This window comes from Lactuca saligna, chromosome 8 (assembly GCF_052625555.1).
Source record: "Lactuca saligna cultivar CGN05327 chromosome 8, ASM5262555v1, whole genome shotgun sequence".
NCBI lineage: Eukaryota > Viridiplantae > Streptophyta > Magnoliopsida > Asterales > Asteraceae > Lactuca > Lactuca saligna.
In genome coordinates this window covers 182,133,944-182,148,825 of record NC_136424.1, presented here as the reverse complement: position 1 = coordinate 182,148,825, position 14,882 = coordinate 182,133,944, and the positions used below count along the sequence as shown (strand labels likewise).

At 33.9% G+C, this 14,882-nt stretch overlaps 2 protein-coding genes across 2 annotated transcripts; both read left to right on the top strand.

The window, feature by feature from the left end:
- Positions 1-458: 458 nt before the first annotated feature.
- Positions 459-7,825, top strand: LOC145010357 (zinc finger BED domain-containing protein RICESLEEPER 2-like). Its single transcript, XM_078968912.1, has 8 exons — positions 459-623; positions 716-1,218; positions 1,382-1,756; positions 1,913-2,300; positions 2,350-2,433; positions 6,872-6,895; positions 7,004-7,083; positions 7,816-7,825. Exons 1-8 carry the CDS (start codon positions 459-461, stop codon positions 7,823-7,825), a joined length of 1,629 nt encoding a protein of 542 aa, XP_078825038.1.
- A 1,348-nt stretch (positions 7,826-9,173) lies between these two features.
- Positions 9,174-13,353, top strand: LOC145012153 (SH3 domain-containing protein 2-like). Its single transcript, XM_078970933.1, has 10 exons — positions 9,174-9,364; positions 10,203-10,325; positions 10,934-11,003; positions 11,111-11,262; positions 11,386-11,487; positions 12,183-12,383; positions 12,473-12,535; positions 12,619-12,768; positions 12,856-12,930; positions 13,011-13,353. Exons 1-10 carry the CDS (start codon positions 9,305-9,307, stop codon positions 13,125-13,127), a joined length of 1,113 nt encoding a protein of 370 aa, XP_078827059.1. The 5' UTR covers positions 9,174-9,304; the 3' UTR covers positions 13,128-13,353.
- Positions 13,354-14,882: the final 1,529 nt, after the last annotated feature.

Genomic DNA, 14,882 nt, shown 5'->3' with positions numbered 1-14,882 from the left:
GCTACTCGTGAGCTACCCGAGCTCGGATCGTTAAAAGCTCGGAACGAGCCAAGCTTTAACGAGCATGAGCCTGATCTCGAGCCTAGAATAAAGCTCATTTAATAAACGAGCCCGATCTCGATCTTTAACGTAAGAGCTCGTTTAAGCTCGCGAGCCTTAACGAGCTTTTTTATAATTCTATAATATCATTTTATATTATTTTATATATTATTATTATCATATTGAAATTAAATAAGCACTCTTTGGGGCTTGGGCCTTTCGCATATAATATAACTTTTACCCTCATATTCACCCTAATTTACCCCAAGGAGTAGCTGATAAGTACTTATCTTCTCTCACTCCCGATCGAAATCAATTGGTTCATCTACGGCTGTACATCTTCGTTGAACACCCACACAAGGTTAGGTTTTTTTTACAGAGTTCATTTTTTTGTTTTATCTTAATACACAACACTACTAATGCAAATTGTAAGTGAAACAAATCCAATTAGTCCAATGCAAGGTTCTACATCGAATCCAGTAGGTGTTGGTGATGATAATCAACCCTCACAAGATGCACATGAAGGCATTAACCTCAATGACGAGGAGATCCACCCTAATGTCAAAATACTAGTGAAGATTTTGGTTCTGTGGACGAGTTGGAATTAAAGCCTAAGCGACAAAGGACATCCTCAGTATGGGGAGAATTTGTTGATGTGGCTCTTCCTGATGGCAAGGTAAAAGTTGAATGTATTCATTGCAAGAAGCGGTTGGCTAAAGTTGGATCAGGCACTACATCAACATATAAACAACACTTGGTAAGCTGTGCAAAACGTAAAGCTTACCAAAAATCTCAACAAATGCTTAATTTTCAGCCGATTGATGTGGATATGGGATATGATAAGCCTCCTCCCTTAATCGGACCTGATACAAAGTATGATCCTAATAAGATGAGAGAATCAATTGCTAACTGGATAATGGGTACCGAGCAACCGTTTTCAGTGGTGGCGAATGACTTATTTATTTACATGATGAAGAGGGCTAATCCGTTGTTTCAAAAGACATGTAGGGCTACAATAAAGGAAGATTGTTTGAAGGTCTATAAGCATGAAATGAAAAAACTAAAAGATTTAACAAGTGTTGCTTCAAAAATTAGTTTGACCACTGATTGTTGGAAGTCTTCTCATCAGAAGATTGAGTATATGGTCATCACTAGGCACTTCATTGATCAGAACTGGAGGTATTGCATAGATTTTGTCAATATTATTCTCCTTAACTTGACAACCTTTTTGAATTGTAAGTCTTTTGTTCTCAGATTGCAGAAGCGAGTGCTAAGTTTTGTTCATGTACCTCCTCCTCGTACCGGGCTTGATATTGCAAATGAAATCTACAAATGCTTGAAGGAATGGGAAATTGAGGGAAAGATCTTCTCTATCTCTGTGGATAATGCCTCATAGGGTAGTTAATACGTTGAAAAACAACTTTAATAGAGTGAAGAAACTTCCATGTGGTGGTAGACTATTCCATGTTAGGTGTTGTGCACATATCCTAAATCTTTTGGTCAAAGATGGCCTTTCAAATATTGATTTTGTCATTGAAGAAGTCCGTGAAGCTGTGAAATATATCAATTCTTCTGAGGCAACACGTCTGACATTTTCAAATGTTGCACACCAACTTCAAGTACATGATAGAAAGTTATTGCTTGATGTCCCTACCAGGTGGAACTCCACCTATGACATGTTGTCCATAACTCTTAAGTTTAAAGATGTTTTTCCAAGGTAAGTGTCTAATATGTGTATATATATATATATATATATATATATATATATATATATATATATATATATACATATATATATATATATATATATATATATATATATTGTAATTTTTTTATCTTAAGATTTATCTTTTTTTTTCTATGTTGGTGTTAGATATGCAGAATATGAGCCTCATTTCCATCATTTGCCCAATGAGGATGAGTGGAAAAATGTGGAGAATGTGTGTGAAATATTAAAGATTTTTAAGGTGTGCACAAATATTATCTCAGGGAGTGACTATCCTACATCAAATTTGTATCTTATCGAGGTTTACAAAGTGAAAGAAACATTGGATAGAGCTGCACAATCAAAAGATGATTTTATTCATAAAATGGAAACTAAGATGAAAGAAAAGTTCGACAAGTATTGGGGAGAGTGTCACCTACTTATGGCCATTGCTTCTGTGTTAGATCCTAGGTTCAAGATGAAGCTGGTTCAGTTTAGCTATCCAAAGTTGTATCCACCAAATGAAGCTACCAGGAACATTAAAGAAGTGGAGAAGGTACTTGAGGATATGTATTCTGACTATTTATTAATGCATAATTCTTTAGTTAAGGAAGCTTCAACTTCCTCCAGTGGATCTTCTGGAAGGAGCAATGCATCAATGTCTAATGAAGGCACGCCACTTGAATCAGGTTGGGAGGCATTCGGACAGTTTATTAAAAGTGTGGATTTGGAGGTTCCAGAAAAGTCTGACTTGTTTTGTACTTGGAAGAAAGCGTACATAATGTCCAAGGAGGAGGAATGCCCTCGTTTAGTGCTTTGGAATGTGTCACACCCCCTAACCAAGGATGGCGGAAACGTCCGGGGGTGGAGGACTTCATGTAGAGTATCACAACAATGAATATAATAGTGCTCAAAGTAATTACAACCATCACAAATATAATTGAAAACGTTACATCAAAGCACATGTTTACATGATTCGCATCAATTACATTATGATACAAAATGAACTGTTTGACGATTTATCGTCCCATCCTCAAAACGTTGTTGATTTCCTGTTTTCACTGAATTCCTGAGAATACAAGTAGTTTTGAAAAGTGTCATAAGAGATTTCGTTAGAAAAGTGAATCGTTTTCCTTGTAAAAGCGTTAGAATATGTATCTAGAAAATCCGATATTTTCTTTAAAATTTGTGTAATGTAGTCTTATGATCGAAGACCAAAATGTATAAGTAATCTTTCTTATTAATAGAAAATGTTATGTACTTAAATGGACATGGATGCGTTTGAATTAAATAAAATTTCTGTATGTTCTCATGTTTGTTAATACTTTATATATATATATATATATATATATATATATATATATATATATATATATATATATGTAGTCCTAAATCCGTGGACCGAGAAATAACAAGTATTGACCATACTTAAAGGTATAAATGTGGTTTCAAATGATGTGTAGTCGTAACTACCAAAACCAAAAGTGTACAGTAATATCTGTACTCATTGAGATAAAAGTGATTTTAAATCGACATAAAACTCATTTAGGTTTTATAAATAAAATCCTGTAAACTTATGGATTGTTATATCCCTATGTGAGTCGCTATAATCATACTATGACTATGTGAACCTACCATGACGTTCTCAGGCGTCGCGAAAACTGAAATGACATTTGTCACCCGTAGACCTGCAGGTCCCACTGTAGCTAGCAGCAAGGTGTGGGGTGTCAAACCCAATATAGATCTATATACAAGTATCACGTTCTCCCTCAAGGAGATTCTGATTATAACTACCAGAAATTATATCCTGCACTCGGACGTACGGGGAGAGAGAGAGAGAGAGTCTCACAATAGAGGTTAACAAGTTTACGTGAAATGTGTGTGAATATAAATCTTTTCTGTATGAATGTACCCTTTCTGTACGAGTGTGTTGAGTGATGTATCATAAACTATACCTATTATAGTTTATCTAAAATGTATGTAATATGTATGAACTCTTTTATGGAAATGTATTAGTGTTATGAATTTATCAAACTATACTTTTTATAGTTTATTATACTTGTTCTAAAATGAATGCATAATATTTATTACGATTGACTTAGTTTCAGTTCATGATGATAAACTAACAAAGAACACATTCAATAATTAGAACTTATGATTATACACTTTGCTCAACATAATACAAAGTGTTATGATATTTATATGCTGTTGGCTAACTTTAGCTTTTCTGCACTGTTTTGGAAAAATCATACGAAGTCGAAAACTAGATCCGTAAATTCTGAGAGTTCACAAAATGTGTCTAGTTTACTCATAATTTTTATCAAGATTTTTAATGACCTCCAACTTGGGTGAAAAAGTCCATAATCACAGACTGGTCCGGTTTGTTGTTTGAAATGATAGGCAGTTTTGTAAAAATCACCATAAATTGTAGAAAAATCGTATGGAGATGTGCAAGTAGTCATTTTAAAGATAAAAACTTGAAATATTTTCACCTTGTACAGTTTTGAAAACAAAAATGTTTAAGATGCCCAAAACAGTCCGTGAATGGAGTTGAACTTTTCTGATGAAGGCTGTTAGAAAATTTTAGTTATGTTCTTGGTGTTTTAACTTGTATTCCCCCCTGAAAACTTGAGAAAACATGAAAATGTAGGGGTATGAACTCACCTTGAATGATTTCAGTAGATAAGTGTTGAAGAAGAGAAGTGTTCAACCCAAGAACACTTAAAGAATCCCTTGAAGATTCGAAGCTCTAACACAAATATAAGGGAGTTTGTGTAAGATATCCATGATTTGAGTGGAAATAAGCGAGATAATCATAAAGAGAATGGATTATGCTTACCAAATGTGGAGGAAAAACTCAAGATCAGCCCTTGAATCTTGAATTTCTAGAGAGAGAAAGTGAGAGAGGAAAGAGTTTGATCTTCTTGTGAAATGAGAGCAAATGAGAGAAGTGAGGAGAGAGGATGAATATTCAGCTCTCAAAAATGTAGGAAAGAGTGATAATTGAGTGGAAAGGACATTGATGTGACCTAGGTAAGGTGGGGAGGTGTGGCTGGTCATAGAGTGGGTGTGGGAGTGGTTGCTTGTGTCATAAGGTAAAGCAAAGTCAACACTCCACCTCTTTGTACTTTACCCACTTGCTTTTATTATTAAATAAAGATGTTTATGAAAATATGATTAAATTGTGAATATTTAGGGTTTATTATGTTAAAATATGATTTTGAGTGAAAATTCCGCGTTAAAATAATTAAAAACGAGCCTTAAACGCAAAACTACGCGAAAACCGGGAAGAAAGGCATTCCCAGCGAGACCTCTCGGTCCCTAGGCCGAGGTTCGGTCCTTGCTGGGGGCTGTAGCCGGAAACGAGGCGAACAGAAGGAAACGAAGGGGCGAGGAAGCGAGAGGCGAAGGCGAAGGCGAGAGTTAGACCCGAAATGAACCGAATGAACAGTAATGAACAGTACCTTCGGGTTCGGTTCTTACTGGGCTCGGGTTCGGTTCCACCTGCTCTCGGGTTCGGTTCCTCCTGGGCTCGGGTTCGGTTCCACCTGCTCTCGGGTTTGGTTCCTCCTGGGCTCGGGGTTCGGCCCTCTTGCTCTCGGTCCCTAAGAGGACCTTTGGGTCCTATGAAACTTCTCTCTCTTCTCGAGAGGTTTCGGTTCCTAATGTCCATTTTTCTCGTTTTCACCCCGTTTTAAGCCGTTTTTGACTCGGTTAAGGGTCAGAATGACCCGAATGATTCTAAAAAGTTACGGGAAACTTTGGAGAGAGATTTGGGAGAGATTTCACATACTTGGAGAGATTTGGGAGAGATTTGGCATTCTTGGAGAGATTTCTCATATAAAGAGATATTTGAGAGAGATTTCACATACTTGGAGAGATTTCTCATACAAAGAGAGTTTTGGGAGAGGTTTCACATACTTAGAGAGATTTGGGAGAGATTTCACATACTTAGAGAGATTTGGGAGAGATTTCACATACTTAGAGAGATTTGGGAGAGATTTCACATACTTGGAGAGATTTCTCATACAAAGAGAGTTTTGGGAGAGGTTTCACATACTTAGAGAGATTTGGGAGAGATTTCACATACTTAGAGAGATTTGGGAGAGATTTCACATACTTAGAGAGATTTCTCATACAAGGAGAGTTTTGGGAGAGATTTCAAATAGAGATAGATAGAGTGAAAACGATTGAGAGAGGTTTCGAGTGTGGCATTTGTGAGTGTCCGGCTCTGCAATGCAAGGTCCGTAAACACTGTTAAGCCTTGTTTAAGGATCTTACACACTCCCGATGAGTATGCAACATTGTTCTATCGGTTTGGCTAGCCACGTACCACAGTTTTAGGTTAAGGAGATCTAGATGTTCGCACTTTTTGATTTATGATCTCTCATTAGAATAGAGAGTTGTGTAGAAATTTCATAATGTAAATTCTAGTACCCAAGGGAAAATTGAGTCAAACGGTTTGACTTGTTGACTTTAGTTGACTTTGACTTGACTGAAATTTGACAGTGTCACATCAATGGTATCAGAGCCAGGGCACGGGTCGATGTGTTCGACAGGGACGTCGAACCCTAAAATGGGGGGTGAAGGTGGGTTGCACCTGATCCTACATCGGCTTGGAAGGAGAACGAAACATCTACTTATAAGGGGTGTGGATACCTTCCTTGTCACAACGCGTTTTAAAGCCGTGAGGGCAGCAGATCCCATAAGAACTCTGCAGTTAAGCGTGCTCGGGCGGGAGTAGTACCAGGATGGGTGACCCCCTGGGAAGTCCTCGTGCCGAGTGGACCAAAGCGGACAATATTGTGATACGTGCCAGAGGGGGGTGTTACAGAATGGTGGAACATGCACAAATTGAAATATAGGGTCTTGTCGCGGATGGCTATGGATGTACTTGCAGTTCCTATTTCCACGGTTGCATCAGAGTCAACATTTAGCGCAGGGGGTAGAGTCATTGATCCATATCGCTCTTTATTGGCACCCGACAAGGTTCGGATATTAATTTGTAGAGGGGATTGGATTAGACAAATGTATGGAATAAAAAAGAAATTGAAGGTATGTTTTAAAACTTGAAACGTATAAGACCTAATATTTCATTCTTTTGAATTATTGAATTTTATTTTGTAGAGGGAAGAAATTCCTACTGAAATTGTACTACCTGCTATGAACGCAAGCTAGTCCAAGGTATAATGGTATAACCCAATATTTTTTGAACTTACAATTTTTGATCATCTAATAACCATTTTTATTTTAGTGCAGGTTCCTTTTCAAATAAAGGTTTTTTTTGGTATATTGGCATTGACGCATTGTGATTGCATTGTGATTATGAAGTTGAACCTGTTAATGACTTTTCAATATTGCAAAAATTCTTAGTATATAGTTTTTTTTTTTTTTTTTTTTTTTTTTTTTTTTTTTTGTTTTTTTTTTTGTTTTTTTTGTTTTGTTTTTTTTTTTTTTTTTAAAATTTGGTGATGGTTTCTAGTTTATATTTTATCACCTTTTTAAATGGTGGTAATTTTTTGCTATATTGGTATTAGATTATGAATCTTAACCCATTAATTACTTTTTAATATTTGGCTTGCAAATTCTACACGTGAATTTTCATGTTAGTAGTACAATGTGGCAATATTGACTTCTAGTTGATATTTTGGGGTATTGCAAATTAAAAATTTTAATTACATTCTGAGGTTGATGCATATTTATAATTATTTTTTTGTGATTTCCAATTTTAATAAACGAGCTATTTAACTAGCTCAGATATGTTAATTAACGAGATTGAGCTCTGCTACAAACGAGCCGAGCTAAAGCTCGTTTAGGCTCACGAACAAAAAAGCTTTAATGAGCCGATCCCGAGCTTTAAATCTTCTAAACGAGCCGATCTTGAGCTTCATACTCCATGCTCGAACGAGCTCGAGCTCGAGCTTCCATAACTTCAAACGAGTTTGGCTCGATTAGTGTCAAGTTCGACTCGGCTCGGCTCGTTTACATTGATTAACCTAAACAAGAAATTATTTGTTATTTATTTATTTTTTATTTATTTATTTATTTTTTTTTTGTAATTTCGTTTTCAGGTTTTCATGAAAAAAATGATATTGTCTTTTGTCTAAGGTAAAATGTAAGAAATAGATCATTTACTTAACAACAATCTTCTCAAACAAAATAAGTAACATCGTTTATTTATTATTATTTATTTCCGTATCAATATAAAAACGAACAAGATAAATCTAATGTTACAAAACATGTAAATTCTTAAAAAAAATGATATTTTGTTAAATCTAAAAGGTAACTAAAATATAACGATTAGTTCAATTAGTACTTCAAACATAATTTTTCTCGAATCACTAAATTCTTTATTTGTTTTTTTCCATATGATACCTGTATTACCTAATTAAAACCATTATTGTTTGCGTTTATATTGTTATACTAGGTGTGAAACCCATGTATTACATGAGTTTAATTAAAAAAATTAAATATAAAATTTTAACAATTTGAAAAATTTGAATTATAAGAAAAATAAGAAAAATTTGAATTATTAAAATTAATGAGACTTTAATGTATTGAATACATTACATATATAACTTTTTTCTAATAAATACTTTACATATATATTACCTTACACATTAAATGTGAAATTTTAATTTAATAAAATGAAAAATACAATAAAATGACAAGTGGAAAATAGAAAATTTAAAAATTCTAGAAAATACCATGTGTCCAAATGAATGAGAAGACGACATGTGGTAAAAAAACCTTCATTTATTATAGTAGATTGGGTGACGTCCTCGGGATATATTTTTTACAAACATTTATGGGAGGTTTTAAATTTTTTAAATTTTGTGATCCCTTCCTTGTTATTTAAGGACTTAATACTTTGAAAAATATTTCGTCATTACCAATTATGCTATGTGATGAATGTTTCATTTTAGGACTTCATGATTCATGATATTGTCACTTTGGTTGCATGCATTTGTATTGATTATCACCATTTTCTGTTTTGATGATGAGCAAACAACTAAACAAGAATCCGTATTGTATCTATATCTAACCACTTTGTATTAAGCATCGATATTATTTCATTAAAAATGATGATATAACAAATCATACTTCCAATTATTTGAACATCGAATTATGATGCACTATGATATCAGAACTTTATTGGATCCATGATCACAAAGCTTGACAAAGAAAAAAAAAATCTAAATCCTAAACCTAACGAAGATTTTTTATTATCAAATCATGACTCAACATGTGTGCCAAATTTATAGTCAAATAATTTCCAAGTCTTGATCGAAGAAGTTCAATGCATATGAGAAACAATCATTGAAGCTTGCTTTCGAAGTTTTTGTCATTAAGAGATAGTCAAGGGACTATTTTTGTAATATATACCCTAACTTAATTCTGAAAAGCCATAATGAATAACAATTCTAGTATTTGTATCGGAATAACTATAACTATAATATAATAAAGTTGGATCTGTTCGACGGGATAAATCTCCGGCGAACCTCAGTTCAACTAAGTCCATAATCCGTTGATTTCTTCCCTTTTTCGGTGAATTCGTGAATGGAAACGATCAGAAAACAGGCGACGAAGCTCCGGGAGCAGGTTGCCAGACAACAACAGGTACAAATCAGACAAATTCTTTGGTTTGAATTCAAACTCTCGGCGGCGAAACACTTTCAGATCATAGTTAATTTTGTTTATGACAATTTATTCTTTAAGGATCTGTGGATGAATCTGTAGAATCTGATTTTTTTTTTCTTTCCCTAGTTTATTATATCCGTTCGAAAACGAACGAGACGTATTTTCAAATTTCGATGTCAAAAACTTGTAAAAAACTAATATAGATGTTTAAGCAACGTCAACATAAAATTAGTAATCAATGATTCTTTTTTTTTTTCAAGAGACATTGTCTAACTTGATTCAGTTGGTATCGATCAAGCAGTTTACGTCGATTATAATTTTAATTAGGGCACTCTGTCATAATGTAGGTAAATGATAGTGAGTTTGTAATTACCTTCAGCTTTTGGTCAAGGTAGTGTAGGTAACTAGAATCTCATACTCTGGTTAAAGAAAGATTTATTATAATCTTTCTGTTTTATGAACAAACTAAACATTTTTCCTATTCTACAACTGATATAAAGTTATTCACAGTCCCCAAATAGCAATTATCACACCAAGTCATACTATTTGTTACACAATTTGATATAGAATAGTCGATTCTTTGTTACCTTTAAAATTTGTAGTGCTAACATGATAACGTCATATCTCATGTGTGTCCTTACATAAATAACTACGCGTATTTTCCAAATTTGAAATACTGAAAAATAAACTTTGTGTTCACTTTGTGATAACATGATAATGCCTGAATGTAATAAAGTTGAAAAGGGGCAAAATACAGAAAAGCACAACTTACTTTCACAACAATAATTAATAACATTATTATATGTTTTACTTTCAGGCGGTTTTCAAGCAGTTTGGTGGTGGTGGTTATGGAGGCTCTGATAATGTTGTTACAGATGAGGCAGAACTGAGGCTTCATCAGAAACTTGAGAAGCTATACATATCTACACGTGCTGCTAAGGTTGCTCTTAATCCAAAAGCTACTTCAAGTAGCATTTAAAGAAAACCTCATGCATATTTTAACAAAATTACTAGGCTGCCCTTGAAAAGTCACGTATCTATTTATCTACCCTAACCCTAATCATGTCCTTTTATGTAATTCTACACCTCTTAAAAGCTTACAACTTACTCTTTTACACAAATAAAAGCTTGAGCTTCTGGCTGTTTTTTCCAAACATACACTAAAACTGATGTTAATGGGAAAAAGATTTCAATTTTTGCCCTACCCAAAAACGTGGAATAGGGGCAAAAGACTTGAATGCCCTTCTCATCTTTATTATTTAACATAGCCCTAAAAAACCATGTCTAGAATTCAAGAGAAACAATTTTGCAGTTGCATGCTCTAAATCAATGTAAAAAAATAAGCTACATGTGACTAAATGACCATTTTACCCTTACATTCTAACAAACAGTTTTCACAATGTTCATTAACTTTGATGTGAAATGAGTGGGAGGAAAAAAGAAGGGTAGATAGATTAAGTAAAAAAGAAACATGATGTTAGCATTTCTGATAAGAAAAATTAATTTTACCCTTTTGGTCATTACAGTTTGCTCCCTTTTCACTTTCAGCATTTCCAAAGGGACATTGTTCGTGGTGTTGAAGGATATATAGTTACAGGTTCCAAACAAGTTGAAATTGGTAAACTTTTGATGCTCTTTTCCAACCTTTTTTTTTTTTTTTTAAAAGTTCATTTGAAGGACATTGTGTTGTAATTTGTAAATTCACATGAAGAGTTTCTTGAACAGGGACAAAATTGTCCGAAGACAGCAAGAAATATGGTGTTGAGAATACATGCACTAGTGGTAGCACGCTATCTAGAGCTGCAAAAAACTTTTCAAGAGCTCGTGCTTTAATGGAGAAAGAAAGAGGAAACCTACTCAAATCATTTGGGACTCAGGTTCATTTATTTGTTAATTATATTCATAACATGTTACTTTCAATTTTCAAATTAGTGTTCTAAAAATAGAAAGAATTAAAGCACAATGCTAAAAATAGAAAGATTATTTCAAATGTTGAACAGGTGGCAGAGCCATTAAGAGCAATGGTAATGGGAGCTCCACTAGAAGATGCTCGTCATCTTGCTCAAAGATATGATAGAATGAGGCAAGAGGCTGAAGCTCAGGTCTTCCTTTTTTCTTCTTAATAAATGATTTTTCTTTTCTTTTTTTTTGCTTTTGAGATTAATATATAACTGTTTATGTTTATTCTCAGTTTCGTTAATCTTGCAATTTGCATTGATTGTTTTATATAAAAATTGTCACCGAAAAAACACAGAACAATTGCACTTTAGACTACTATCACCATTTTATGCCTTTCTACAAAAAACGTTTTTTTTTTTTTGAAACATTTAAAAATAGTATATAATGTTTTAATCTACAGGAATTCAGTTAAGTAGTTAAATTGATAAAATGATGCTAATAGATTATGCTTTTCTATATTTTGTTCTGAAAAGTAAAATATTTAATCACAACAGAATATAGTTAAAGGTCTAAAATCTAAATGGATAAAAAAAAAGTAATTAATTGAGTAAATTACTGAAATCGTCCCTGTGGTTTGGTTAAAATTGCACGTTTAGTCCCTAACTTTTTTTTTGCACTTGGATTGTCCCTATGGTTTGATTTTGTTGCGTTTTTCGTCCCTATGGTTTGGTAAAAGTTGCATGTTTGGTCCCTAACTTTATGTATGTAAGGGACGAAAAATGCAACAAAATCAAACCACAGGGACGATCCGAGTGCAAAAAAAAAGTTAGGGACCAAACGTGCAATTTTAACCAAACCACAGGGATGATTTCAGTAATTTACTCTAATTAATTTGTAGGCTGTAGAAGTTTCTAAAAGACAAGCAAGAGTTAGAGAAGGAACAGGGAATCCAGACATCCTTATGAAACTTGAAGCAGCAGAATCAAAATTACAAGATCTCAAATCCAACATGGCAATTTTGGGAAGAGAAGCTGCATCAGCAATGGCTGCTGTTGAAGGTCAACAACAAAAAATGACACTTCAGAGATTAATTTCCATGGTATTTTATATTAAATATTAAATATTAATATTTCAAATTCTCATCATCTCTTATTCGTTATCTGACACTTGTATTTTTATTTATAAAAGATTGAATCGGAACGTGCCTACCACCAAAAGGTTGTTCAAATTCTGGATCAGCTTGAAGGCGAGGTATGCAATTAGGGCATATTTGTAAAAAAAAAAAAATGAACTGTGTGAATGCGAGAGTAAATGACCGTTTTACCCTTGTGTAGATGGTATCAGAGAGACAAAGAATCGAAGCAGCTCCTACTCCACCAATAGAAACAACACCTCCACCTCCATCGTATGAAGAAGTAAATAATGCATTTACTTCTCCAACTCAAAATGGGTCAAATGATGAAGTGGATTACTTTTTAGGAGAGGTAAGAAGCCTATAAATTATAAAATCCATTCCAATTTATTAACTACTTTCTTGATTATATTTTTTTTCATGATTATTTGTTGTTCAGGTAATGTACTCATTTCACGCAGAGTCTGATGTGGAGCTCAATTTATCACTTGGTGATTATGTTGTTATTAGAAAGGTAAGGAATTAATTACATCTACCAAAATCAGCTGCCACGTCAGCATATTTGACAAGTTTATATATATAAAAAAATGACAGGTGTCTAATAACGGTTGGGCGGAAGGTGAATGCAAAGGGAAAGCAGGTTGGTTTCCAGTGGGATACATTGAAAGACGAGAACGTGTTCTTGCAAGTAAGGTCACAGATATTTTTTAGCTCATTTAAATCTAAAATTCATAATCTTTTGTAAATTCTCTTTTGGAATTTTGTTGTCGGTTTTTTTTTTGTGAGAAGATTTATGTAATCGCTTTTGTGATTTAGTCATATTTTTGTGTTGAGTCGAGAAAGTTAATGTGCTTTTTCTGGGAAACTTTTCTTTGTCATGAAATTCAAGAAACAATTATGAGAAATACAAAACACTATAGCAATGTACTTTTTTTAACTGCATTTTTGCATTTCGATCTTTATGTGTTATGTATAGAGACGTGTAATTGTGTAAGTGCTTTACTATGATAAGTAAGGAATTGAAATTATGTTGTTTTGTGTCAAGAAAATGGAAGTATGATATTGTCATGTCATGGGTCACATAAACACAAATGAAAAATGTGTGTTGTATTAGGCTAGACCGAGTTGTGCTATTTTTGTTACTCCTTTTTTGCTGCCATGTATGGCGTCACGTCATATTTGTCATGCCTTTTTAAGATCTTGCCATTTAAAGAGGGTGGTTTGTGTCACACCTCCAACCGAAGCGACGAAACATGCTGGGTTGTGCGACTTAGTTCATGGATCACAAATAAATTGAATATACTTCACAAATTACAACAATAATAATACATCAATTACATTCCACTTTAAGTTTTGAATACATAGTTCATACAAATAATAATAATAATAATAAGCTCATGAATTTGCCTTAACAAATAGGCTGATGTAAGAAAAACTAGAGAATACTAGATTGCCCGAAATCCATGACTCTCTTTTGCTAAAAGTTCGTTTAATGATGTCCTGAGAATATATGTAGTTTGAGAGTCAACACAAAGGTTGGTGAGAGTTACAGGTTTTCTGCTAAACGTATTAATAATATATAAAAAATATGAAAAGTATTTCTTTTGTAGTTAAAACCATGTTTGAAAATGTTTGATAAAAGATAAACCGAATATGTGGGTTCTAGATAAATATTTCAGTTAATGCTTATAGTGATTCCTATAAACGAGCTACGTGAGTAGATATAACTGATGGGTTTTACACGAAACAACATCTTATGTACACATGCAAAACCCTAAAGCTTGGATCTAGGTTTTTCTATTGTACATGCAATTCATCCAAGACTTAAGAACCTAGATCTAGCATATATATTTCGAAATTACACTAATAGATCAGATCTAGATGATTACCTTTCTTGAATGCTAGAATCTTCAATCTTTTGGAGCTTAGTGTCACAATTGTCACACCTCTAATGGCTTACAAACACCAAAGCAAGATGATGATCTTGAAGAGAGGGGATGATAGGCACAAAATCGGCTCCTAGACTTCTTAGGGTTTCAAGTGCCGATTTCTGTAGCCCTAGGGGTCTATTTATACTTGTGTTGCTAGGGTTTCAGTCAAAACCCTAATTGGATAGTTTAGACCTTAAGCAGTCTAAGGAACCTTCTGGAATAAGGCCCTGGATGAAAATATGATGGGCTTCCATCTAATTTTTGTCCACCCCTTGCTCCTTAGGGTTTCACAGCCCAATAACCAATTATCCAATAATTGCAATCCAGTCCCCTAAGTTCAATTAATATCTTTTGATCACCAAATTAATTCTAGACCAACATATTAATTAACTAATATGATTTTTCCTTTAATATATTATTCTTATAATATATTAATAAACCATATTATCCTCTCTCTCCACTAATCATCCAGTCAAGTTGCTTTGGTGAAGGTAACCCAAAAGGACCATGCTACTTCGGGTCAAGTACATACCAA